The sequence below is a fragment of the Antechinus flavipes genome, chromosome 2 (assembly GCF_016432865.1).
Source record: "Antechinus flavipes isolate AdamAnt ecotype Samford, QLD, Australia chromosome 2, AdamAnt_v2, whole genome shotgun sequence".
Taxonomy (NCBI): Eukaryota; Metazoa; Chordata; class Mammalia; order Dasyuromorphia; family Dasyuridae; genus Antechinus; species Antechinus flavipes.
The window spans coordinates 568,217,928-568,245,704 of NC_067399.1; the positions used below are offsets into that span (position 1 = coordinate 568,217,928).

Genomic DNA, 27,777 nt, shown 5'->3' on the forward strand with positions numbered 1-27,777 from the left:
CACAAAAAATAAGAAGGAAAAGGACTTATATATATATAAAAAGTATTTGTGGCAAGCTTTTATGTGGTGACAAAGAATTGAAAATTGAGGGGATGACATTTGAGGAATGGCTGGACAAGTTGTTATATATGGTTGTGATGGAATACTATTGTATGACAAGCAGGATGCTCTCAGAAAAATCTGGAAAGACTTACATGAACTGATGCAAAATAAATTGAGCAGAATTAGGTGAACATTCTATATAGTAACAGTGATTTTGTGTGATGATCAACTGATTTGAATGACTCAGCTTTTCTTAGTATTACAATGATCCAGGACAATTCTGAAAGACTTATGATGAAAAATGCTATTTATCTCTAGAGAAAAAACTAATGGAGTCTGGATGCAGAACTTTTTCTTTATTTTTCTTGCTTGGGTTTTTTTTTAATCTATTTCTTTCACAATATGACTAACATGGAAATATATTTTGCATGACTGTACATATGCAACCTATATCAAATACCTTGTATGTTCAATTAGGGGAGCAGGGAACTAAAGGAGAAAATTTGGAGCTCAAAACCTTTTTTAAAACAAATATTAAAAATTATTTTACATGTAATTTATGAAAAAATATAATATTTAATTAAAAATTATATAACTTTGCTTCACCACACATTTTCTATCTTACAGTAGCTTGTGGAGACCCTCCAGCAGTTGAACATGCTAGAACTCTTGGACAGAAAAAGGACCGATATGAAATCAATTCACTGGTCCGGTACCAGTGCAATGAGGGCTTTGTTCAGCGCCATGTGCCCACAATCCGATGCCTACCTAGTGGACACTGGGAAGAGCCACAGATAGCCTGCATAGACTGTAAGTACTGATTGTTTCTGTTCGCCCAACTCTTCCTTCTCCCAAGCTATCCAGGGAGGATCTGATTAATGGATTAAACATAGAAAGCTAAGCATTTCAGCATAAGACATATTTCCTCCTTATCCTTCCAGAATTTCTGTAATTTTACTCTTGAAAATGCTCCAGTTCCTACTTAGAAAAAAAATGGGGTTAGGGGGTCATAGAAAGATATAATCATAGAATTAGAGCCAGAAGGGATCTAGATCATCTAGCTAATACCCCCATTTAATAGATAAGTAAACTGAGGCCCAGAAAAAATTAATAACTTTGGCAGAGTCAGGATTGGAACCCAGATCCAATTTCAGTATTCTTCCCATTACCGATATGGGGCGCTAGAGAAGTTTCTTGGAATTCCAGTTGCCTTCTTTGACCCCAGGACCATAAAGCTGAACAGAATCCAATTGAGAATATAGTATCTATATGTTTATAGTGAAAAATATATAAGACAAAAGATGAAGGAGAGATTTTTTTTTTACCCCTCTGTTACCTATGGCTGAGATCTGATTGGTCTGGTAGGTGTGGGGAAAAATGCAAAGTCCAGAAGCTGAATAGAAGCAAGGAAATTGAAGTGAAGTTGATGAAGAGAACCAGATTAGAGTGGATTCAACCCTGTTCTCCCTTCCCTGAGTAATCAGTATGTTCTTCTTCCATCCTACAGCTATCACCTACAAGCAACGACTACAAAGACGGAACTCTCAGCCCCAGCGGAGCAACGTCCATAGTACAGCCCACTAGACAGTAAATTCCCCCCAGAGAGCCAAAAAAGACAGAATGAGCCGACAGACCTTACGGAACTGACACTATTTCATGGAGTCATTGTCACCTTCTTGTTGCTTTCTGTCATATAAGGAATTACATTAAAAAGGAAAAAATCCACATCATGTATATACCCATCCCCAAAAAATCATCCCCCAAAATATTTTTTTTTCTTTTTGCAAATCACTAAAGCAAAAAACTAGATTCCAGCCACATTTTTCCCCCACAGTCTGAGTTTAGGTACTTTTCTTCAATTTCATGTTGTGCCTATTTCAGGGACCAGGGCAGGGATGGGGGGAGGAGGGAATATGGGGAGGGGGTTAAGTTAAATAAAGAAGATTATTTTTTGTTTCCTGATTTTATCCAAGAACAATGTAATTATTTGTTATTTAATCTCCAAGAAGGGCTAGCAGAGGGAGAGGGAGAGTGGGATCATGTGAATGTTCCAAAGAGACAGAGGACTTGGAGAATGCTGTACTAGTGAACTATAGCTGAATGTATCAGAAGTGAAGGGGATAGAAAGGGTAGGGTGTCTGTGATAAAAGCAGGAGTCAGAGGGGAGGGGGGAAAAGGAAGAAAGGTGCATGAGGAGAGCAAGATGAAAGAGAGATATAGAGGAGAAGCACAAAGGAGGATGGGCTCTGGGGCTGGTTCCACTCTGATTAATTAGCTTCTCTGGCTTCCTCTCGCCACCAATTTGCCATCACAGCCAGTGTCACAGCAGGGCTGGGGGGCACTCCTGATCCAAGTTCTAGCATCACACCCCCCCCCCCCGGGACCGTGCAGGCCACCATGGTTCCGTGCACCTATTTATATTTTTGAAAACTGATGATAATAAAAAAATTGGAAGAGTCCTTTTTTTTTTTTTTTCTTTATAATTCAAGGGATGGCGCCGGAGGATTAAAGGCTTATTGAAAGGACTTCTGGGGAAATGGAAAGGTTTTTTGGTTAACTCCCAAAAGGATAAAAATCCTTTGTATTCAAAGAAGATGTGGAATTAGGTGTCTCTACAGCAGACAAGCTGCTATAAATGGTTTAGAGTAAAACATAGTAGTTTATTCTTATCAGGATGATTTCAATAATTATTTAGACCTAGAAGAGATATTAGAAATCATCTCTCATTTACACAGGCAGAGAGAGAGAGAGAGAGAGAGAGAGAGAGAGAGAGAGAGAGAGAGAGAGTTATCCCTTCCACATCAAAACTCTTCTGGTTATGGTTTTGGTATTGATGAGGATCAATCAGGATCAGTCGGGGTCCTGGGAAAAGAATTTCAGAGAGCAAGTTGGTTCTCAATCAAGGCATAATTTATTGCAAACAATAGGGCAGGTTTAGTTCTTAAGGAATCAAGAGCAAGCTAGAAAAAGTTTCCCATATTTATAGAAATTTCTAGGCCAGGTGTCATAGATTGAGTCAGTTCTCATGAGGACAGTTAATTGCTGAGAAAGTGTGTAAGCTCAACAGTCAGGTACAGGGGTGTTACATATTTCATAGATCTTGGTGAATAAGGTCAATCACATTTGCCCTCCAAAACAGCCTTTGTTACTGGAAAAAGTTTCCTAAAGGGCATGGTATAAGGCAAGGGTTAAAGCCAATCTCATTAATATATTGCAGGTCAGCATAAGAAATTAAATGGGAATTTGGGGGAGTTGTGGAAGCCACAGATGACACACAAAGGACATCAGGTGACACAGCAAAAGTTTGGAAACTCAGAAATGCATAAAATATATGTGTGGTATTGTATGATATCAAACATATTTTATCTTTTAATACCATAATAAATCATGATTTTCTGATACAAAGGGAGAGGGCCAAAGTATTTTAGGCAGATTTTTCCAGATTGAGGGGGAATGTTGCTCCTCTAACTCTCATAAAGTAGAAGGGATAACTAGTTTTATTTGTCTCCAGGAACACAGAGTGCTTCTGTAATGAGACCCTGAGGATGTGTTCAGCCCAAAGTCATAGGTCTGGGTGAAGGTATAATAAAAACAAATATGACCCTAGAATTCAACCTCCAGCAGCTACTAATATTTACTAAGACAGCAGGGGCTTTCCCCTCTCACTCCTCTCTTCAGATATATCCCTTTGTTTCACAAATTCACTGAATGCCTTTAAGAAAACATTTCCATGGCAGCAGCCCCTGACTCAAGAGAGCAGTAATTCTCCCATATTTTCCCCACCTTCTGCATACAAACATGTACTTAGGTGGGTACCTCACTTCCTTCTCTCTTATCACTTCCCACAGTCATACCTTATCATGGAGCAAGAAGTACTATTATTCATCTTCCAGCTCAGTCAAAAAAATGTATAGGTAGAGACAATGAGAAGAAAAAGGACCCAGGAGGAACCAAAACTGTTTTAAAAGGTCATAGCACCATTTATTACTCTTGGAAACTTAGTGGCAGTTCCCAGAAAGGAACTGGAAAATGAGACTGAGACACAGGCAAAGAAGCAGAGCTTGGGATGTTGTTTGGAGCATCAGCTTCTTGGATGGACTGATTTGGATTCATCTGGACAAGAATGGTCCCCAGTGAAATTCGAGACAAGAAGGAAAGTATGAGAGGCAGGAAGCCAGTTAGCAAGAGCTGTCCAAAATCTTGATTCGAGTCCCTTGTCTTGTTTTGTGTCAACATAAGATGGATGGGAAGACCCCCGAATCTCTCTTTTCTTCTCACATAAGGATAGCTCCTACCTTCACCAAAGGAAGGAAAAGAGAGAACTCAAGGTACTAAAGAACTGTGGACTAAGAGTATAGAGATCTGGGTTCTAATTCCAGCTATGCCGTGAGCTTGCTTTGTGACCCTTCTCATGAACTCCGTTTCCTCATCTGTAAAATGACACAATTGAACTCGATGATCTCTGGAGTTCCTTCTAGCTTTTAAGATTCTACTGCGTGCTCTAAGTGAAAGATGGAATCCAGAGGTAAAAAAAGACACATGAGAAGACATGTCTTTGAAGAATTCAGTTTCCTCTTTTGGTTTTAAAAAAACACATGATAAAAAATATTGTTTTTAAACAAAAATGTTGAAAAAATGTAAAGTTATCTAAATCTCCTCAACTCTCAGGGAAAATGAGACTTTCAATAAATACACCAGCCCTGAGGAGCAGGCAGGAAAAAGAAAAGGGACCAAGGCTGTGGTCAAAGGAGGCTTGCCCCTTAGCCCTAGCTCTGTAGGTAACAATAGACTCCATATTTCCGGCTCTCCTTGTCAGGGAAGCCAAAGCTTCGCACGCCAGGATCAAGGGATCCACAGTTAGGCCGGGGCCGGGTAACAGGATAGCGGACACTGCCATCAGCCAGCCAGCCTGCATCACAGCGGTCCAGGCCGTAGAACTTCCAAGCGGCAAAGAGCTGCCCCACCTTGGCAATGCGGGCCCCGTCCTTCTGACAGGCCTCCTCGGCCTCGGCCAGCGTCATCTTCTCTGGGTGCTCTAAGTAATATACATGCCCTGTGGGGAGATGGGGAGGGTGCATGAGCATCAAAGCAGCCATCCCAGCAGGGAGCCCGCTTCAGCTTAGGAAACACTGTTAAACCCCCACTGTGTGCGGAGCACACGGAGAAAGACCCAAGGTTTAGGTAGAGGAGCGAGAGATAATAATTGTGTTAAGTAAAGGGTTTTGCAAAATTTAAAGCACTTTTTTCAATGCCCATTGTTAACCAGCATTATTATTATTAATCCAACAAATCTACAAAATTCATTAAGTGTTTTACTAATGTGCTAGGTACTTAGTAAAGGACGGGGGATACAATGAAAAGCGGAAGATAGCCTCGCTCTAAAGGAAAATCCAATGGGGGAAACAACATTCAAACACAATGTATATATATATATGTATTATATTTCTAAATGTGTTTCTATATACACAGATATTATATATGAAATATATGCGTATGTAACATGTGAGTATATACATATATAACGGTACATATAATACATATAACATTATATTGTCCATATAGTAATATATAAATATAACAACTGTACATATTATATTGTCATGTCATATGTAATATAATACTACATATAATGCACACGACTTTGGTCTCTGATTCCGAGATTCCAGAGACCCCCGCACAGCCTCCAGGATGAGTGTCCCTCGCCCCTCCCCCCACTCACGGCCTGACGCAGGAAAGGCCCCCTCAGAGACCAGGGGGCAGACAAAGGCGGAGGAACGCGAGGACTCCGGGAGCGCGCTCACCTTTCACAGAGGAGGAGAAGCAGAAGACGTCATAGCGGTCCCGCCTCCTGTGGCGCTCCCCGTAGCTGCGGATCCCCGGCGCGAGGCCGTGCCCGCCGCACGGCTGCCGCGGCCGGGTGATGGGGTACTGCACGCTGCCGTCCAGCAGCCAGCCGGCGTTGCACCAGTCCAGCCCCTCCTCCCAGGCCCTGAAGAGCTGCTCGAAGGAGGCCACCACCGCGTCTTGCTGCTCACAGGCCCGCTGCGCCTCGTGGAAGTGCAGCCGATAGCGACCGCTGGCCGGCTGGTAGGGAAACACCACACCTGGTGAGGAGAGAGGGGGAGGACCGGGATGGCCCGCTTTCTCCAGGCCCGCCTCTTCCGTCCAGCTCCGGCCCGAGCCAGGGCCGGAAGCTCGGGACAGGCGGGAGGCCGCTGGCAGCGAGCCGAGCCACAAACCGTTCCAGAAAAGCCTTACCCTCGACACTACCCATTAGCAGAGTGGGGTGCCTGGATCTATTCTGGCCCCCGCACCCAGAAGGCTCCACGGGAGGAAGCGAGGCGGGCGGCCTTGCACAGCGATTCCCCTATACGTCACAATGACGTCATCTTGCACAGCGATTCCCTTACGCGTCACAATGACGTCACCTCTGATGTCATGGAGCTCTTCGAGAACGAAGAACAGATAATGAGGGAGAAGGCATAAGGGGGGGGAAACAATGGCGAGAGGAAAGGGGGAGAAGGAGAGAGAAATAGGCAAGGAGGGCCAGGAAAACACTGAAAGGCTGAGTCCCAGCCCTGAGGATCTCGGGGTCTCTCTTCCCCCATCGAAGCCGGTGTCCCTTGATACTTTTCACAGTGCTACAGTTCACGACCACAACTCCCCTGAGTGGCCCGATCAGGAGCCCAGTCCTTCCACATCCCAGTTAAAGGCAGACTTACACATCATTGTCTGCTCCTTAGGAAGCAGCAGGGGCCCATCAGCACTGCCTGAGACCTAGAAACTCTGCCTGCGGCCTGATCCCTGGGAATCTGCATGACCCTTATTTGGCTTTCCGTACCAAGTTGTAGGTTCTGTCCCAGAGGGAGAGGTTTAAACAACTAGACATCGGGAAGGCCGCACATACCCGGAATAAGGTGTGTGTCCCGGGGGAGGGGATGGAGAAGAGAACGGTTCCTTTCTTATCCCACTTAACTCCTAACCACTGCTTTGAATCTATTCCCTCCCAGCTCCCTAGTTTCTAGTTACCTCCGGGAATACCTTTTCCCATCCTCTAACCAACCCCCCCATACCACTCCTAACCCACCATTCCTCATCTCCGCTCCCACCATCCTCTGGATCTCTCAACTTTATCTACTTCTCTCCCCTTCCTACCTCCCAGGACGAGTCTTGGAGACCATGGTCCCATTGGCCACAGAGAGACCTCTCTCGCAATAAAGTCCTCCCTCCCACAAAGGAGAGGTGTCCGGCAAACTAACTCCAACCAAACTTGCTTCCCTACACACAGGAAACCCACATAGACCCAGATCGAGGAATCAGAGCAATAATTCTTTGCATCTTATAGATTTCAAAGGGTTTTCACATGCAGTATTTCTTTCTGTCCTAACAACAATCTTATGAAGGCATCAGGGGAGGTAGTCCCCCCATTTTACAGGTAAGGAAGTAAAAATAGAGAGCGGTAAAGTGACTTAAGACTAAAAAAAGTCACAAGACTAGTCAACAGCCAAAATGGAGACAGGACAAGAAACTGGCCTGACATCAAGCTCATGCTTTCTTCCTATGAGACCCCTACTTCTTCCTTCTAATCGTCCCTTGCCTGCCCACTACAGGAAAAGGATGCAAGCTCTTGCAGTCTAGAAATGTCAACAGCTATGCTTAGAATCAGAAAGACTTAGACACAAAGACTGCTTCAGACATTTAGAGCTTAGCAAATCTCTTCCTCATCTGTAAAATGGGAATAATATTCACAGGGTTGTGAAGACTTCAAAAATATGCACTGTGAATTGAGGTCTAGTGGACAGAGTCTTGGGCTTGGAGTAAAAAAGATCTGAATTCAAATCCTGCTTTAGACATTTAACTGTAGGAGCCTGAGCAAGGTACTTAATGTCTCTCAGATTCCATTTCCTCATCTGTTAAATGGGGTTAATAACAACACTTCCTTACAGAGTTGTGAGGACCAAATAAAATAACATATGTAAGATCCTTTGGGGAGGAGGAGGAGTGCTGTTATAAATGTTAGATAGTGTTAGCTATTGGGAGTATTGGCAGGAGCTGAGATGGAGATATTCCAGGAGCAGGAGATGAGATAAGAGGTAACATGAACTACTGGAAAGAGCATGAGTTTAAGAATCAGGAGACCAAGGTATAAATTTTGGCTCTGATTTACACTCATGTAAGTTTGGGCAAATCATTTCATTTCTCTATGTGGATCCAGTTTCTTCATCTGTAAAATGAAAAGGGCATACTAGATGATTTCTAAGATCCCTTTAAGAGCTCCCCTATACCAATACTATCTCTATTTCTGTTTGTGTCTCTATGTCTCTATCTCTCTGTCTATGTATCTCCTGTCTTTCTCTCCCTGTCTTTCTCCCTCTATCTCTCTCTCCATCTCTTGTCTATCTCTCTCTGTCTCTGTGTCTCTGTCTCTCTCTGTGTCTCTCTGTGTCTCTGTCTTTGATTCTCTCTCTCTCTCTTTTCTCTCTTCCCCCTTCCATCTTTCCTTTCCTCACTAACTTACCCCTCAGTTCCAACTCCACAACACCACTCTCATCTTCCAGCCCATCAATGACCTCACATCGATAGCGTCCATAGTCCTGCAGGCGGAGGTCACGGATCACCAGGGAGACATCCTGCTCCTTTTCTTGTAAAAGGTGAACACGACCCCGGAATTCCCCAAAGCTTCGGTGCCTTAGCCCAATAGCCACCAGCACGTCCCTCTCGGGGGCCCCATTTTCCCCTAGTTTCCACCATTTGATCCGGACAGGACGAGAGGAGGTCAGTGCTGGTTCGTAGTGGTAGCGGCAGGGCAGGGTCACATTGGCACCTCGGTGAGTGAACAGGGGATCCTCAGGTGTCTCTACCACCAGCTTCACCCCATTGAAGAAACCTTTTGGGAGAGATGGAAATCCATGGTGAGGAATTATCCAAAGCCAGTGTCAAGAAGCCAGAAGTCCCTTGATACTTATCACACTGCTACAGTTCACAACCACAACTCAAACCCCAAATTATAGCAATTAAAGTAATTAAAAGGAAGTACTTCCAAAGCTTCTAAGAAAAAAACAATCTGTAAACTTGATACAGAAAAAGGATAAAATGTACCTCTTTTCATTTCTTTTTTGCATAAATGCAAGAGTATTGATACAGAACTTAGTAAATACCGTCAGACTATATGGATTGGTTACTTTTGCTAAAATGTTTTTTTTCCCCTTTTATTTTTGTTACAAGGAATGGTTCCTCTGTGAGGTGATAGGAAAAGAACAACCAAACAAAAAGTTATCAATAAAATTTTAAAAACAAAAGCAATACCAAAAAGAAAGAAAAAAGGGGCAGTTATGTGGCACAGTGGTTAAAGTACCAACTCTAAAGTCAGGAGGACCTGAATTCAAATCTGATCTCAGACACTTAACACTTCCTAGCTATGTGACCCTGGATAAATCACTTAACCCCAATTACCTCAGCAAAAAAAAAAAAAAAAGAAAGAAAGAAAAAAGAAAAGAAAAGAAAGAAAGAAAAGAAAAAAAGTGTTCAACTCAACCTTCTGACCAAATACCATATAACTAAGAACACGAAGAACTTTTTTGGTGGAGAGAAAAGTCAGTAGAAGAAGCCAGCTCCCAAGCCAGTCCCTGCCCAGCTACAGGACACATTGAAGAGATGTCCTCCTATCAACAAAAATCTCCCCAAAAGTATTAGCTAGCTCCAAGAGTTGGTCTCTGTAACTAGCTTCCCTTATTATCTGGAGGAAGTAAAAGAAAGGAACTAAGAACAAGTTAAGACTTTCAGTCTAATTTAAAGGCTAAAGAGTTGTCCCTGAATTGAGATTTCAGTGGATTTTTATTTTTTTTTAAATAGTAAAATATTCTAGCAACTTTTTTTGTGGTAGCAAAGAACTGGAAACAAATTAGATCCCCATTGATTGGAGAACAAAGAATCAAATTGTGGCATATAAATACAATGCACAGTTCTCAAACATTTTTTGTACAAAGGGCTGAACATTTAACTTGGCAATACTACAGGGGAGAATCAAGAAACTCTAGTATTCAGTTTTCCTTAAATAAAAGCAGCTGTTTTTGTTGAGTTCCCTATGAATTCAAGGTTGATGCATTTTGAGGTTAGCACATAGAAATAATAGTCAGGTTTTGTTTATTTTATGAATACTGTACTTTGCCATGCTCCATGTGGTGGGTGGATAACTAAAATGCATTTAAACAAAGTGATTCCAATTTTTTTATCTGCATTAATATACCATCCAAAATTTCATGGCACATCCAATGGAACTAACAGTATACCCTTTGAGAATTACTGATGTAATACAATATTATTTTATTAAGAAATGGTAAGAGGAAAGATTTCAGAGAAATCTGGGAAGTGTTTTTTTTTTTTTTTAACAAACTGATACAAAACCAGGAGAGCAATTTACATAATAACAACAGTATTAAAAAGACAAACAACTTTGAATTCTTAAGAACTCTGAACTGTTATTTGATATCTGTTAAGTTCTGAATTAAAACAATTTTATTTTTTAAAAAGTACATTTCCTGAGAACAGGGATTGTTTTTGCTTGATATATATATATGTGTGTGTGTGTATATATATATATATATATATATATATATATATATATATATGCACAATACAGTGCCCACAATATTTGTATTGTCATTTTTCAGTCATATTTAACTCTTTGTAACCCCATTTGAGGTTTTCTTGGCAGGGATTCTGGAGTGGTTTGCCATTTCCTTTTCCAGATCATTTTCCAGATGAGGAAATGGAGGCAAACAGAGTTAAGTGACTTGTGCAGGGTCACACAGCTAGTAAATGTCTGATGCTGGATTTGAATTCATGAACATAAATCCTGCTGACTCTAAGCCTGAGGCTCTAGAGCCAGACTATAGGTATGTATTTAATAAGAGCTTGCTGATTGGTTGGTTAAACAACCAAAACTGAGGTCCCCTTTCTTGTACAAATAAGATTCCTTGCCATCTTGGAAGATACACCCACCTTCTCCATTGCCATTTCTGTAGCTTCTGTCATTCATGACATTTCCATAGTAGAAACCATTGTAGAAGGGGAGTCCAGGACAGTCAGAGGGCAGCAGGAACACAATCAACAACTCGAACAGCATTTCTCATCCAGAGAAACTCCACTGCTCTTGGCTGAGGGTCAGGTCTCCAAACGAGCCAGCTGAGAAGAGAAGAGCACAAAAGTTAGAGAAAAGACTCCATTGGGAGAGGATTACAGGACACATCCTTATGATGTTAAGCTAGACAGCTTGGATCAGGCAATAGAAGTCCAGCGAAGGTATCCTCTCTAAGCTTCCTTCTCAGGCCATGAAAAATTCCCTTGCTGATGACTCTAAAGCCACAAAGAAACCATAATCCACGTAGCCTCAGCTCATTCTCCTCTCCTCCCATGTTAGCCCTGGATGGTAAGCTACGCCTTTCATGTCTTGCTTAACCTTGAGTCTGGCCTCCCTGCTGAGAAAGATTGGCAGCCAGCCCTCCCACCCCTTCAGACTGAGTGTGGTCCAGCTGGCTGCCCCATTGCACTATGCCCTGCCTGTCAGGCAGTCTGCCTACAACTAGAAAGAACATGCTTTGGTTCTCCTCCAGGACCTGGCTCTCTGACTCCAGTTACCCCCTAATTCTTCTCTACCCTACAAAGAAATTGGAGCCATAAGGATCTTCTTCAGCAGACTCAGGGAATGCATCTGTATCTTTTTCCCACCTGATGGATATACTGGACTCTACAATTCATCAATTAGTCAAGAAACATTTATTAAATGCCCACTATGTGCCGAGGACTATGCTGAGCACTGGGGAAACTGAAAGAGGCAAAAGAGTGTCCTTTTCTCAAGGGAATAAGAAGTAGAAATTTTGGTCCTATTCATGTTCCCATAGCATCCACAAGACATAATCAATCAGCAAGCCTTTATTAAATATAGACACTGTGTCACACATTGTACTAGATACTTTAGGATTTATATACTGCTTTATAGAGCCAGGAAGCAACCTTAGGGAGCGTAAGGCAAAGAAGGACCAGCTTTGGTTCTGAATGAACAGCAGTTTAAATTTATACAGAACTTTTTTAAGGTTTATGTAATAGCCAATGTAAGCCCAGCCTTGAGAGGAAGCCCACTGGAACCACACAGATGTTTGATGAGCCTGCTTCTGGAATGAGGCAATGATGGAAGACCCCAGTTCTTCATCTCAGAAGATACAATAGGTATTCTGTAACTGTCCCCTGACTGCTTTCTGCACAGCTGGCCACTGAGCTGTAACTGGGAGTGTATAGCAAAGGTTCCAATGGAAAAGCTCATGCTTTTCCTTCCTCCTCCATGCAAGGAGTAAGGATAATTCTCTGAACTCTGCAGCTTGTGACCTTCTTGGCAAGCCTGTGTCTGAGATGGAGTCTGTTTGCATGTTCTTTCCCTTGGCACAGGGCTTTGTAAGACCTAGAAAGATTGGAAGAACCACCTCGTTCCATAGGGAGAGTGGGCTCCAACTGAAAAATGGAAGCTACACATACTATTCCTGCCACTGAGTTCACTTCTGGAGATTGCAGGCTGATAGAGTAACTCCTTGAATTCATCTCCTCTGCAATATCAAACCATAGCTGGGCAAGGTCAAGCATGTGCCCCTTCAAGAAAGCCACCTCAGTCCACTGGACCTCCTATGATTCCTCCAACTTTGAACTTAGGAACCTTTGATATACACTTTTGGTTCTAGCAAAGGCCCCTCTGCCTTAGTAGACAGGAAAAACTGGGCTTCCATTCACCACCATCACACCCTTCCAGAAGCAAACTCATCAATTATCCACATGTGTGATGGGCTGACACTGAGCAGATGCACTTGGACAGCCAAGCACTTAAGGCTAATTACTTATTGGACAATACTCTATTAGCATATGCTTGGAAAATGGCCCACCTCACTATTCAGTGCTGGTTTGATCTGTTGGTGTGTAGAGAGATTTGAAGGATTGAAGGATTAGAGGGTGGAGTAAGATAAGCAAGTGAGACTCCTGGCAGAGTGAGGAAGAGAAGATTCCTGTGTTCATTCCTCTCATTATAACCAAGAATAAAGACCAGGGACTTTTGCTTATCCTGACTCTGGCTGGTTCTAAAGTATCCAGAGTGTTAACTCCATCCCCACAATTGATGCCCAATTATTTTAATAGACAAATAGGGAACTTACTTTGTTAAGGGCTAAACTAGTAACCTTTTCTAGCTGAAATGGGGCAGATATTAGGAAAAGATTCTCCCCCACCCCCACCCCTAACCCCACCCCAAAGGAGATCTACAGGAAGCATACTCAGACTGATAGAGACAGGGTTTAATTATGACTTGGGAGCAGATTGATGGATCACTGGATTTGCCTTTTCAGTGCCCAGCATTAACTTAGCTGAGTCTTATAAAAAATATGAATGGACAGTTTTGCCATAGGGAATGAAAAACAGGCCTACTGTGTGTCAAATATATGTTGCTGCTGCTCTTACTCCAGTAAGAAAAGCATTTACAAAAGTTATGCTATTACATTACATGGATAAAATATTGGGATGTGCACCTGAGGAACAAATGTTAGAAGCATGTCTACAAAAGACCGTAGAAACACTAAGGAACTACAAATTGCACATAGCTCCAGAAAAATTCAAAGACATGCTTCTTTTCAATATTTAGGATATGAAGTTTACCCTAAGGTGCTCACAGTACAAAAACTTTCCTTAAGAACAGAGAAACTAAACACCTTAAATGACTTTCAGAAATTGATGAGATATCCAATGGATGTGTCCAGTGTTAGGCTTGATTACCTATCAATTGCAACAATTATATGACATTTTAAGGGGAGACACTGCTTTAAATTCACCACGCCAGCTTACAAAAGAAGCTCAAGAGGCTTTGAGAGAAGTTGAACTGGCTTTATCCAATGTGGTTGAAAGAGTCACTCAAAAACCCTTGGAAATATAAGTTTTTGCTACACAAGAGGCACCCACAGCAGTCCTTCATCAAGGAGACAGTATGATAGAGTGGGTAAACCTCCCGGCACAACCAGAACAAAGCCTTATTCCTTACCCAGCTTGTGGCTAGAATTTTATTAAAGGCCATTAAGTGGGCAGTACATTTATCTGGGACAAGACCTGATAAGATATACACCTTTTATACCAATACACAAATTAATGTGTGCTGTGAGACCATCCCAGAGTGGCAAATTTTATTGGCCATGGCTCCAAATTTTACACATGGGTCTCCATTAAAGATAACCAGACTATTACATAATTGGTGATGGATTCTTGAAGAAAAGGTTTCTAAAGTTCCTCTTAAAGGACCAACTGTCTTTACAGATGCATCCAAACATAATATTTGTGTTATATACTCTCATGACTTAATTATAAAGAAAGTAGTCAGAACTCCTTTCAGTCCACTCACCAGAATGAATTGTATGCAATCATTCTCGTTCTTACTTATTATACAGGAGATATAAATATAATATCTGATTCAGCCTATTCAGTAGGTGTGGCACAGAGAACTGCCACATCCAAAAAAAATTTGCAGCTTCTAAAATATATCAGCTCTTTAAGGAACTTCAAGAACAAGTGAGAAAGCATCCAGATAAGATTTATATCTTGCATGTCCACTCTTATAGTGGACTTCCAGATCCTACTTTTGATGCTAATTCAAAGGCAGATAGACTTCTAACCATGTTGGCCAATTAATATACCTTTATTTCAAGAAACCCATGAATGTCATTTTAAATATCATCAGGCTGCTCGAGCTTTATGTTTACAATTTGGAATAACAAGAGAGGAAGCAAGGAGCATAGTAAAAAGCTGTACAGCTTGCCTTCCTTTCCACGCTCCTACACTGCCTCCAGGGAAGAACCCTCGTGATTTGAGACCCAAAGAAATTTGACAAATGGATGTGACTCATTATAAATCTTTTGGTCGCCTGTCTTTTATCCATGTTGTGGTAGACACCTTTTCAGGATACACTTTTGCAATACCAGCAGCAAAAGAGACAGCCCGAGTGGTCACTGAATTCCTCATTCAAGCATTCGCAATTATGGGTGTGCCACAAGCAATAAAAACAGACAATGGACCTGCATATACTTCTCAACATTTTACATACTTTTGTGCACAAAATTTTATACACCACTGGCATACCCTTTAATCTGCAAGGACAGGCAATAGTAGAGAGGAGAAACAGAGACATTTAGACGCTCCTCCAAAAACAGAAGAAAGGGGGAGCCACAGGTAACCCTAGAGAACTTCTACATCTAGCTCATTATACTATTAACTTCTTGATTTTTGACAAAGATGCACTGGCTCCAGCAGACAGATTTTATAACCCATTGGAAGGGCAGTGTCCAGTGTGAGCAGCTCCACTATCTTTAGATAATTGCCAGGTGATGTGGAGAGAGCCAGAAAGTGGTGAATGGAAGGGACCAGATAGGCTAACTGCTTGGGGGAGAGGATTTGCTTGTATCTCTACAAGTGGAGAAGGAATCACATGGGTGCCAATGAGCCGTATTCGCCTTGTCCATCGCAGAGAGACAGAGCAGACCCTTGAAACGAAGAAGAAGACCCAAGAAACATCGGGTGGTTCCATTGCTGATTGTGCTCACCATTGAAAGAGCATGGCAGTTATGGCGTTTGACTCATAGACATAAAAAATTGTTAGACTTGAAAACCCTCAGGAATCATGGATTTTCTGAGAAATGATAAGACTGTTGCAGGACTTCAAAAACTTGCGGGGATCATTGGATTCCCTGACACATGAAGCAATGGACAGTAGATTGGTTTTGGACTATCTCTTGGCTGCTAAAGAAGGCATATGTGTGACTGCTGTTTACATACTCTCCTTCTAGGACTTCTGGCAATCTTTTACAACACAATATTGATTTATATTGTTTGTTATACTGTTACTTGAGTGTATAATTCATGTTTGTTACACCACATCAAGCCTGCACCGGCTGTGGGGAGAGTCATCACTAATAGCCTGTGGATTATTGCTATGTGCTTGTGTAATACCTCCTATGCTGATAGGTTTGTGAATAATAAGACCCTTCAGCCCAGAAACCCACTAGCAACCCCCACTTCCCTTTGGTGCTTTTCATCTCCCTTCCTGAGAAGTCAGGGAGAGTGTGATCACCTCTTTTGTGGGGCTCTCACCTCCCTGAGAGGTCAGGAATGGCGTGATCACCTGTGTTCTAAAACAAAAGACAGCAGGAAATGTAATGGGCTGAGCAGATACATTTGGTCAGCCACGCACTTAAGGCTAATTACTTATTGGATAATACTCTATTAGTATATGCTTGGAAAATGGCCCACCCCACTATTCGGTGCTGGCTTGATCTATTGGTATATAGAGAGATTTGGAGAAGGGATTAGAGGGTGGAATAAGATAAGCAAGTGTGACTCCTGACAGGGTGAGGGAGAAGAGATTCCTGTGGCCATTTCTCTGATTACGACCATGAATAAAGATCAAGGATTTTTGCTTATCTTGACTCCAGCTGATTCTAAAGTATCCAGGGTGTTCACTCAGTCCCCACACACATGGATTTCATGAGCCTGGTCCTTGGACTGAATCCTCATTGGCCAGTCTCCCATCACATTTACAAAGAATTTTCGTCACAACATACCTGTGAGGTGAGCAGAACCAGTATTATTTTCTTCCCTATCTAATGACTCAACTGTAACACAGAAAGTTGTGAGTAAAAGTTTCCATACCTCCTACGTGGTAAGAAACTAAACTTGAACACCAGGCTTCTTACTCTCATTCTTCTAGTGTAACCAGTGATTTGGTACCATTTGCTTAAGAAAAGTTCAGGCTCTTCTGTCAGGCAGCCAGCTTTCCAATCCTGGTTCACTTTTCTTTCCATTATGCTCTGATATCTCTCTTACTTTGGTCCCCCACAACTTTTCCCTTCTTTCGTTCTTTAGTTCCAAGCCAAAGACAAGAATCGATTTTAGTATTCTAAAATCTTAACTAGTGTATGTAGGTCCTTAATTTAGCCAGAGCATAAAGTAGAGAGGCAAACTAGCACAGTATAAATAACCCTAAATTGGGGGGGGGGGGAAGACATGGGTTTTCACCCCAGTTTTGCCATTAGGGTTATCACACCTCTCTGGTCCTCGGTTGCCTCAACTATAAAATAAAGACATTGGACTAGATAATCTGTAAAGTTCTTTTCCAATTTTATACTTTTGAGATTCTGAAGCTGAGAGATGGAAATACCTCTCTGCCTACACAAGATCATTGGAAAACACTCCTTTCTTAACCTTGCTCTCATGGGTTTCATTCCACACTCCCCATATTCTTTTACTCAACTCATGTCCTACATTCAATTGAACTAACAAGCCCAAGGAGCATACACAAAACATCCTGCTCTTTCCTCTCACTGGAAGCCAATTTGATTTTCCTCAGGCTTAGGGATACAAGCAGAGAGGGCCCAGGATTCAGCCCAATTATGAATCATTCAGAGAAATAAATCAGAGATACAGCTTGATCCCCAAAATTGTTCTGATCTTCTTGCTATCCTTTAAAATGAAGATAAAACTACTTCCTAGAATATTAGAGCTGGAAAGTATCTTAGGGATTGCCAAACCCCTAATTTTATAGCTACTATTCATAAAGTACTTTAAGATTAGCAAAATGCTTCATAAATGTTATCTCATTTGATGGTCACAATAAACTCCAAGGAAGGAGTTACTAATATTTCCAGTTTACAGACGAGAAAACTGAGATTAAAGATCTTGGTTCAAGAGCAAAAAACTAGCAACTATCTGAGGCAGGGTTCCAATTTAGGACTTCCTGACTGAAACCCATTCCATGGAGCCACCGAGCTGATTCTTTTTCAAAGTCATACAGCTGGTTAGAAGCAAAGTTAGGAGGAGAACTTCCATCCACTGATTCCTTATGCTCTTTTTCTTACACTTTGATGCTGTGATTGGGCCATAAGAAAGTCTATGCCCTCAATTAAAGGAAAGGAATGAAGGGAGATTCTTGGCAAAGAAAGATTGTATTTCCAGTGTTAGATATACGCTCCTTCCTATCACATACCTCTTAATTTTTCAAATATAAAACTTTCCCTCAATTTCTTACTTTTCCTGAACCAACTCAGGACTCTGGCCACTAGTTGCCTCCCTGATGAAGGAAAATAGAAGGAAGAAGAGAAGGAAGAGAAGAATCAACTGGACAAACAGACAGATAGGGAAATATGTAGACAGATACATAAGTTTGCATAAGTACCTGAAGATTTACAAAGTGCTTTGTAAGTATTAGTAGAAAGAACCTAGATTTGAAAAAAAATAATAAAATAAATAAATTAAAATTAAAATTAAAAAAAGAACCTAGATTTGGAAATCGAGGTTTAATTCTAAATTCCAATGCTTTCTACCTGTGTGATCAAGAGCAAGTTCACTTAATCTCCCTTTGCCTCCATTTCCCTTTCTGTATAGTGAAGAGGACTAGATGACTCTTTTAGTTCTGAATCTATATTCCTAAATTCTATGGCTCCAAACCAGGTGGTATCTTTCTGAATCCAGGTGTCTGCACATCTCCATAATACCAGCAGAGGGTGCCCGCATCTACCAGGCTTCTCAACAGCCTCTGGCCCCTAGGGCTCTGGGATAGGAATTTGACATCTGTGCCCCCTGTTTGCACAAGGTTTATAAGTTCTTTTGAAACTGCCCCTATCAGTCAAGGGAATGTGGAGGCAGGAGGAGAGCTGAGAGGGGAATCATAATCACTCCTGACATTCCCTTTGCCCTAACCCTGAGTACCACAAAGGAACCCTAATACATCAGGAAAGCTTCCTGATGCCCCCAAAAAGGATCCCCAGGATACAGAGATAAACCTTTGCTTATCTAATAGACCCGTCTGCCCCTAGAAATATTCCAGGGACCTCCCACCAAGTCCCACTTTCTGACAGAGACAAAATTTCCTGGCCCTCCTGTGCCCCACAGAACCATCTCCCTGTCCCTCCCGCTGCTGGAGGGCACTCCAGGACGGGGCCGGAGAAGTTGGGGAAGCACCAAGCTGTGTCCTCTGCTTTGCTCTGGTTCTGGGTCAGGCTCACTCACGTTTGCTCTCCCTGTCTTATTTCTTAAATGAGGAAGACGGAAAAATGTGGGTGGGTGTCCTGGACTATCAGAGGAGCTGGGATGGAGGTCCCGACCCTAGCCAACAGGGGGGTCATTTCCATTCCCCTCAGACAGCTGTTTTCATTTTCCCCCAAGCCACTGAAGGTACCTGGTCCCAAACCTGCCAACTTACCTCTTGACTTCACTCCATCACGGACACTTCTGTGGAATTGGCACACAGCAGGCAGTTTCTCCCCCGAAGAATATTACAGCAGACTGCAAACCCTTTTACTCTGCCCTGGGTACTAAGCTGGATCTCTGCCCTAAGTCTTAAGTAATCCTTAAGATCCCCTGTCTCAAGCTTTCATTCTTTGCCCCAGGGCTCATATTCCATCTCCCTTCCCCAGAGCCCAGCTCCCTGCCCCAAAGCCCAGGGGGCTCTCCCTCTGCCTCTGAATGTCTTGTTGTCCAAATCACAGACCCCACACTGGTCCTGCATCTTGTCTCAGGTCCCAAACCAGCCTCTCCTGAACCAGGGAGTAAGGGAGCCTCACTGCAAGAAATTACAGGTTTGCAAAAGTGCCTCCCTGGATTCCCTGGGCCAGGGCACTTACCAGCACAACTCCGGTGAGACTTCCCACAGTCTCTGCTCAGTAAATGAGGCTAGAGGGCTCCGGGATATGTTTGGGGCTCTTGAATGGCCAGAAAGGAAACAGCACAGAACAAACCCCACCACTCCTGGGCCAGCCTCTTAAAGGAACACACGCCCCTTTCCCAGGCTTTGGCTGGGCTGCAGGATAGGGTAGCCACTGCAATCCTAGAGCTTTCCTAAGAGCCTTTGGGAACAAGGACATTTTCTGCCCTCAGAAACAGAAGGGAGGAAGCAGACTTTGCAAGAGCAGAAGACTCAGTTTAAAATAAAGGAAAAAGGAGTGGGAGAGTTCTACCCTGGCTTGGTAGTAGCAATCTCCTAGTCTAAAAGATGGGCTTAGAGTTACTGAGAAAGGAGCCACTAGGCAGTCAGTAATATAACCAGGATGGTCCGGTAGCAACCTGGTCCTAATCCTTTTCAGGAGTTGAGTTCGGGGTGAGAGGACTCAAGACAATTTATTCATTTTCATTCCTTTCTGGGAATGACAAAAATCATAGATAGGGACCTTAGAGGTCATCTGGTATAGCTCTCTCTTTTTTACAGATGAGTGAATTTTATAGACGAGTGAATCAAGGCTTTTAGAGGTAAATCGACCTGTCAACATCCCACAGGTGAGGTCAGAAGCAGGCTTTGACCCCAGGCGGTATTATGCTCCCTCGACACCTCGAACCAGCTCCAAAGAGCAGACTGTTAAATTTTCAATATGAGTAGCTACAAATTGAGGTGTGATTTGTTGCTTTCTTGGTTGTCTATATTTAAGAAAGCGATGATAAAAATGTTAATAATGTAGATTAAACTTAAAAGTGCATTGTGAGTATATTTTCCCCCAGGAAGATAGCTGGTAAATATTCCCCTTAGTACAAAAGCCTTCTTATTCCACAGTCAGTGTTCGTTCCCCTGTTCCTTCCCTAGAGTAAAAAGAGGGAAGAAGGATCCATAATGAAGAATTAGGCAAAGGTTTTTTAAATCGTAATAGAGAGTACTTCACTCAAAGATATTTATCCCTTCCTACCTTCTACCCTATGTGCCCATTAAGGCTCTAGCTCAGTGGTTCTCAAAATGTGGTGCAATGAATCCTGGAGGGTCTCTGAAATCCTTTCAGAGGGTCTACAAATTCAAAATTAGGTTTTTTTCTATTTATGATAAATATCTATTATGTAACCCATATAAACAAAAACTCTTTGGACATATTCTCAATAGTTGTTGATACCATAAAGATACTGAGAAAAAAGAGTTTGAGAACCACTGCATAGCTCCTCTATCATCCCAAGTCGAAAAAATGTAAAAGGAGCATAAGGGAAGAAGGCAGGAGTTGTTTGGGATCCCTGACCCCAGATCCCTCTCCTGAGCCCATCCTAGGGCTCGAAGCTCCTACTTAAGTTTGTTGCTCTGTGCTGAGGAAATGAGCCATTGCGGGCCAGGACCTGTGTCCTGCCTGGACGGAAAGGAAAACAACACTGTCCAAATAGAGCCATCCTGCGAGGTGAGCTGAGGCCCACCCATCCGGATGGCAGGCCTGAGGGAAGGCTGGGTCCTGGTCCCCCTGCTAGAGAGCTCCTCTGCCATCGTCTTAAACTCCACCAGAAAGCTAAGGGGGGTTCAGACTTGTAACCTAAATAAAGCTAGTCAGATAATACCTGAGACAGCAAAGCCTAGCCTGACATAAAAATAATACCTTACAATTGTAAAACACTTTACAGATTACCATGTATTTTCATTTGATCTTTACAACAAGCTAGTAAGCTAAGCAAAATTGGCATTATTGTCCCGTTTTACAGATGAGGGAACTAAAGGGCAGAGAACCTAAGTATTTTGTCCACAGTTACCCAGCTAGCACAGCTCAGGCCCTAAAATATTTGATAGCTTTTATGATTCCGAGTCCAGTGCTATAAATATACTTATATAAGTATACATATCCTTGGGTTTAAGTTCAGTCATGTCTGACTCTTTGTGAACCCATTTGGGATTTTCTCAGCAAAAATATTAGCATGGTTTTCCATTATCTTCTCATTTTACAGACAAGGAAACTGAGGCAAACAAGGTGAAGTGATTTGCCCAGGATCACACAGCCAATGAATGTCTGAGGCCAGATCTGAACTCGGGAAAATGAGTCTTCTCATCCTCAGCACTCTATCCATTGTGCCTTGCTGCCTATATCACTTCCCTCCCCTCCAGCTTCTAAATCTCCAAAACCCAGCTTCCTCCTCCCTTTCCAATTTTCTTTACACTCCTGGGTGTGCTCTTCAGTCCAGCGACTCTCACACTAGACACTTCATCTCTGACCCCAGGAAATGCTCTTTGTGGACCCCCATAAATGCACTTCCACCTCATCTCCACCTCCTGGATTCTTTTAAGTCCTAACTAAAAGTGTACCTTCCTCAGACCTTTCTTGATTCCCTTTAATTCTGGTGTCTTTCTTCTGATTATCTCTAATTTATCCCTATATGTGACTTTTTGTACATTGCTATGTGCACATTGATGTGAGCTTCTTTTGCTTTTTCTTTATATGTGAGCGCTTAGTATTGTGCTTAGCACATAGTAGGCCCGTAATAAATGGCAGGTGACTGGCTTATCTAGCCCCTACTCTCCAAGCCAAAAATCTGGCAAAGGTTTGTACGTTTGTGTCTTTCATAGCAGGACAATTTTAATAGTCTTTGCATCAATCCGGAAGGAAGGAAGGAAGGAAGGAAGGAAGGAAGGAAGGAAGGAAGGAAGGAAGGAAGGAAGGAAGGAAGGAAGGAAGGAAGGAAGGAAGGAAGGAAGGAAGGAGGGAGAGAGGGAGGGAGGGAGGGAAGAAGGAAAGGAAGGAAGGAAGGAGAGAGAAAGGGAAGGAGGAAGAGAGGGAGGGAAGGAGGGAGTTTACAAATAAAAACATACAAGTGAAACTACCAACACTCTCATTTTGCCTCCTGCACCATAAAATTATATATACACATGTTTATGGACATATAATGGGAGCTACTAAGTACCTGTTTTAATAAGTACATTTCTCTAAATTTCATGATTCTCAATTATTAATGACAAGTCAGTCTTTTACTTAGAATACTTGTGTTTTGCATAAGACTCGTTACTCTGGGTTTCAGTTTTATCATTAGATTCTAGAAAATGAGTTTATTGGATTCATTGACATTAAGATCCTTTCCAGTTCATCCCATTACTTATATGCTAACATGTTAGAATTTCTGAAGCCTTTCCCTGATTTATGGAAACAATGGGACAGAATATTTTAAATTGAGGCTCTGAGAGGCACTTTAGAGTAGTGTGTAAAATTGGTCTTGGAGTCAGAAAGATCTAGATTTAAATCTGACTTTTTCCACTTACTAGATATTTGGCCATAGGCAGGTAATGCAGAACTATAAGGAAAATCTAAACCCAGAAAGATGAAATAATTCGTCCAAATCTAGTGCTCTTTCCACCTTACCAACTGTCTCTCAGTCTCTGACCATCAGATAGCTTTCCAACACTCTAAGCTATAAATAGGAGGCAATCCACATTGGTGGATCAATCAGTTCAGGGGCATGTTGCCACATGGGCAGCTAGGTGGCGGTATATTTGCCAAGAAAACCCCAGTGGGGTGATGAAGACTCAGACAAGACTGACAATAATACGGTGTCGTGCAGGATAAAACATTCAAAATCAGAAATACCTCCAAAAATCCAGAATATATTGTCTCAGGACCTGCCACAGCAGGAACTAAATAATGATATTAGGGAAGGACTCTGAAAGATACACATGTAAGGCAATTCCTAAATTAATATTGATTATCTGTCATTTGGAGTGGTAGTACCTGACTGAAATGGAACATTACTGAACTGTAAGAATGGATGGATGCGATAAATGCAGAGAAGCATGGGGAAGATGCGTATGGACTGACACAAATCAAAGTAAGCAGTACAAGAACCAACAAACAAGATGCCATAAACCAATGAAAATCATTGGAGAAGGCGATAGAAGTGTATCAGACTTAATTAAAATTTTGGTTAGGTTTGCTAGTCTGTTATTTCCCTTCCTTTTCTATCTTGGTTATAAGAGGTAGTTAAGTTGTGCAGAGGAAAGAGCACCAGGGCCTGAAGTCAGAAAGACTCATCTTCCTGAATTCAAATAGGGTCTCATAGCTGTACAACCCTAGACAAGTCACTTAACCCCATTTCCCTCAGTTTCTTATTGGTAAAATTAGCTGGAGAAGGAAATGACAAGCCATTGCAGCTTTGCCAAGAAAAAGCACAATTGAACAATAAAATAAGGGGTGGCTATTTGGGAAACATTGAAATATGTAATAAAAAAGGAATAAAAAATAAAAAACAGACTATTGAAAATTAATTTTAAAAAGAAATAAAAATGGATATATATATATATATATACTGTGAGCAAAGGACAATGGAATCAAGTTGTTGTATTATATAAATGGTTCTATCCAAATCTATCAAATGAGGCAATTGGGCTGGATGACTTCTAGGGCCCTTTACAACTGCACATCTTAATGGTCTATATGAATCCCATGCCTGAAGGAAATTTTAGGAAATGGAAAAGCACAAGAAAAAAATCTTTACAATAATGGTATAAAACTCAAAAAGAACTGCTGGTCACTACAAGGGCCACTAACGCATCCATAAGGTTCCCTGTGGCTATATGTTGATTGAGACTTAAGATATGAAGTCTCCTATGTTGTATTGTATTGTTATTTTTTTTGTTAAACCTTTCCTGATCTAGTTTGGAGCTCTCAGGAGTTCAGCGGCATCTTGTGGCCCTCATGCTCTCCATTGTAGAGTCGAGTCTCCAGTACCGAGCTCTGCCACCAGGTGGCGTTTTTGGAAACAGAACCTGGACTTGGACCCGTGTGGTCTTGGACAAATCACTTAATCTGTCTGGATCTCTGTTCTTCATCAGTAAAATGAGAGAGTTAGACTAGTTAGACTAGATGGTCTATAAGTTCCTTCAAATCTCAATTCTTTGATGCAAAAATTAACATTCCCTTTGAAACAATGATGAGATGTTCTGAGAAAAGGAAGGAAAGAAGGAAGGAAGGAAGGAAGGAAGGAAGGAAGGAAGGAAGGAAGGAAGGAAGGAAGGAAGGAAGGAAGGAAGGAAGGAAGGAAGGAAGGAAGGAAGGAAGGAAGGAAGGAAGGAAGGAAGGAAGGAAGGGAGGGAGGGAGGGAGGGAGGGAGGGAGGGAGGGAGGGAGGAAGGAAGGAAGGAAGGAAGGAAGGAAGGGAGGGAGGGGGGAGGGAGGGAGGAAGGAGGAAGGGAGGAGGAAGGAAGGGAGGGAGGAAGGAGGGAGGAAGGAAGGAAGGAAGGAAGGAAGGAAGGAAGGAAGGAAGGAAGAAGGGAGGGAGGAAGGAAGAAGGAGGGAGGAAGGGAGGAAGGGAGGAAGGAAGGAAGGAAGGGAGGGAGGGAGGGAGGGAGGGAGGAGGGAGGGAGGAGGAGGGAGGGAGAAAGGGAGGAGGAAGATAGGAAGGGAGGGAGAAAGGGAGGAAGGAAGGGAGGGAGGGAGGGAGGAAGGAAGGAGGGAGGGAGGGAGGGGGGAGAGGGAAAGAAAGGGAGTAGGAAGATAGGAAGGGAGGGAGAAAGGGAGGAAGGAAGGGAGGGAGGAAGGAAGGGGGAGGGGGAAAGAAAGGGAGGGAGGAAAGGAGGGAGGAAGGAAGGAGGAAGGAAGGGAGGGAGGAAGAAAGGAAGGAAGAAGGGAGGGAGGAAGAGAGAAAGGAAGGGAGGGGGAAGGGAGGGAGGAAGAGAGGAAGGGAGGGAGGAAGGAAGGAAGGAAGGAAGGAAGGAAGGAAGGAAGGAAGGAAGGAAGGAAGGAAGGAAGGAAGGGAGGGAGGAAGGGAGGAAGGGAGAAAGAGAAGGATAGATATATTAATTGCCTCCTATGTGCCAGGCACTATGCTACGAATTTTACAAATATCTCATTTAATTGTCATAACCGCTGTGCAAGTTAGGTGTTACCTAGCTGCTACAATTCAAACAAAACATGGTGGCCTCAGGCTACAGACACAGCCTACTGTGCCACCTGGAGTTTAGAAATGAAACTAAAACGACAGATATGACCTGAAGTTGGTAGAAATGAGTCGCAGAAATGCTGTAGTCTTTAAAGCACTGCCTCCCAGATCCCCAGAAGTGCTATTCACCAAAAAGATAAGTCAGGATCAGGGGTCACCAGGTAGGGAAATAAATAGATGAGGTTATTTAGTTCAGTCTCCTTATGAGAGGATGAGGAGGGCCGAGTTCTGATCTGACTACAAATCCAAGACTCTTTTCTTCACATCCCCTTTATTCACTCATCCTGCTGTGGGGTCAATTTAAAAGGAACAGCTACTTCTCCCGAAGTAGACAGGGAAGTCTGTCCCTGAAATAAACATTTAGAGAGTATCTCTTATTTCCCAGATTCTGTGCTAACCTCTTTTTATAAATATTTAATCTCATTTGAGATTCACGACCACCCTACCAGATAAGAGTAATTATTATCTTCATTTACAGTTAAGTAAGTTAATTTACTTTAAGTAAATTACAGTTATAGTTAAGTAACTTTACTTATAACTTAACTTAAAATTAAATTATTGAGGCAGAGATGACACAGTTCCGAAATGTCTGAGGCTGGATTTGAACTGCAGGCTTTCTGACTCCCTGTGCCAGCAGCTGTCTGCATCATCAGTATTTTCCCCCAGAGCTGCTATTGGTCTGGTGCTAATCTAAGAAAATAACTACTGCCCAGGGATGCTGGCCACCCCTGAGAAGATCTGGAAGAGAAAATTTGACCCAATGCTTGTGTTTGCCTTTAAGAAGCTCATAGGACCATAGTTCCCATGAGTTAGAGCTAGAAGGGACCTCGGAGATCCCCTAGTCCAGCTCCCTTATTTTGCAGATAATAGTCCCCAAAATGAAAGGAGTTTTTGGAGGATTTGAACCCAGCTTCTATGACCCCAGAGCCAGGGCTCTGTCTGCTTTGGAGGGAAGAATGTCTCACTCCATTTGGGTCTTTAGCTAGTGAGTTCTGGGTTGGCTGGATCGAGTTATGTTTTGACACCAGGTCTAATCACTGCCCTCTTGCCCTCACCCTGGTCAGCTTGTTTTCTCTGTTTTGATTCCACAGATTGAAAGGAGCATTGTGTGAGTTTTGTAAAGAAGGCCAGGGGCTGGGGTTGAGCCCGTGTGAGGTTCTTGTATAGAGGGCATAGGCAGACAGAAGTTGTGAATAGGAAAGGAGTCTTTCTAGGGGCCTCTGCCCTCTCTGCATTGGCCCTCCCTATTCCATCAGAAAGCCTCCCTGTGGCCGGGGGAGGGAGGCTTTGTCTTGATCCTAGATTCCTCCTGAGCCTTGCCTCCCACCCCCCACTTACTCAATAGGTAGGGAAATAGATTAAGGATAGAGGAGAGAGGAGAAAGGGAAGAAGAGGAAAAAAGGTTTGGAAAGAGGAGGGAAAGGGAGGGAAAAGGGGGAGGGAGAGGAAGAGAAAGGGAGAGGGTGAAGGAAAGGGAAAGAGAGCAGGGAAAAAAGATAGATCAAGAGGAGGAAAGGGAGGAGGAAAGAGGTAAGGGAAGAAGAAAGGGGAGAAGAAAGAGAAGAGAAAGGGAGAGGGAGAGGAAAGAGAGACAGAGGCAGAGAGAAAATTATGAGAATTACAGGACTCCAGAGAGAGAGAATTATAGGAGCCCAGAGGGAGAGCTATCAGTAGCAAGGTTATTATCAAAGGCCAGAGGAAATGGAATGCAATGATTAGGATAATAGGATTTCAAGCTGGAAGTGATTATCTGGTCCAACTGGCTCATTTTACAAATAAGAAAACTAGGTTCATAGATAGTGTAGGTGCTCTGACTCTGCATGCAGACTCTGTAGACAGAAGCCAAGAGGCTCCCTTAGTGACCTTAGTGATAACTAAGGTCAGAGAGGAATTCTTCGGATCTGTGAGGTCCACAGGGCTGGGTGATTAGTGGAAAGACAGCTGCCCTGGGAGTTAAAACAACAATACCATTCCGGCCACTTTGTCACCAAGGACAAGTCATGGATGTCACCAA

The 27,777-nt window shown here is 42.7% G+C and overlaps 2 protein-coding genes across 2 annotated transcripts in view; one reads left to right on the top strand and one right to left on the bottom strand.

Annotated features, from left to right (window-relative positions):
- Positions 1-2,501, top strand: part of ACAN (aggrecan) — a 41,800-nt gene extending 39,299 nt beyond the window's left edge. Inside the window, exons 16-17 of the mRNA XM_051973805.1 lie at positions 670-852; positions 1,550-2,501. Of these exons, the coding sequence (XP_051829765.1) occupies positions 670-852; positions 1,550-1,626 (260 nt within the window). The 3' untranslated portion in view covers positions 1,627-2,501. The remainder of the gene's footprint in view (positions 1-669; positions 853-1,549) is intronic.
- A 1,498-nt stretch (positions 2,502-3,999) lies between these two features.
- Positions 4,000-11,303, bottom strand: HAPLN3 (hyaluronan and proteoglycan link protein 3). The gene is made up of 4 exons (XM_051981079.1): positions 11,044-11,303; positions 8,561-8,929; positions 5,844-6,146; positions 4,000-5,095 (listed from the first exon to the last, which is right to left on the bottom strand). Exons 1-4 carry the CDS (start codon positions 11,165-11,167, stop codon positions 4,809-4,811), a joined length of 1,083 nt encoding a protein of 360 aa, XP_051837039.1. The 5' UTR covers positions 11,168-11,303; the 3' UTR covers positions 4,000-4,808.
- Positions 11,304-27,777: the final 16,474 nt, after the last annotated feature.

Excerpts from the sequence above, each read along its gene's own strand:
- HAPLN3 (XM_051981079.1), bottom strand. The coding sequence starts at position 11,167 with ATGCTGTTCGAGTTGTTGATTGTGTTCCTGCTGCCCTCTGACTGTCCT. Across the intron at positions 8,930-11,043 it reads CAGAAATGGCAATGGAGAAG|GTTTCTTCAATGGGGTGAAG; the intron begins GTGGGTGTATCT and ends CTCTCCCAAAAG. Across the intron at positions 5,096-5,843 it reads CTTCTCCTCCTCTGTGAAAG|GGCATGTATATTACTTAGAG; the intron begins GTGAGCGCGCTC and ends ATCTCCCCACAG.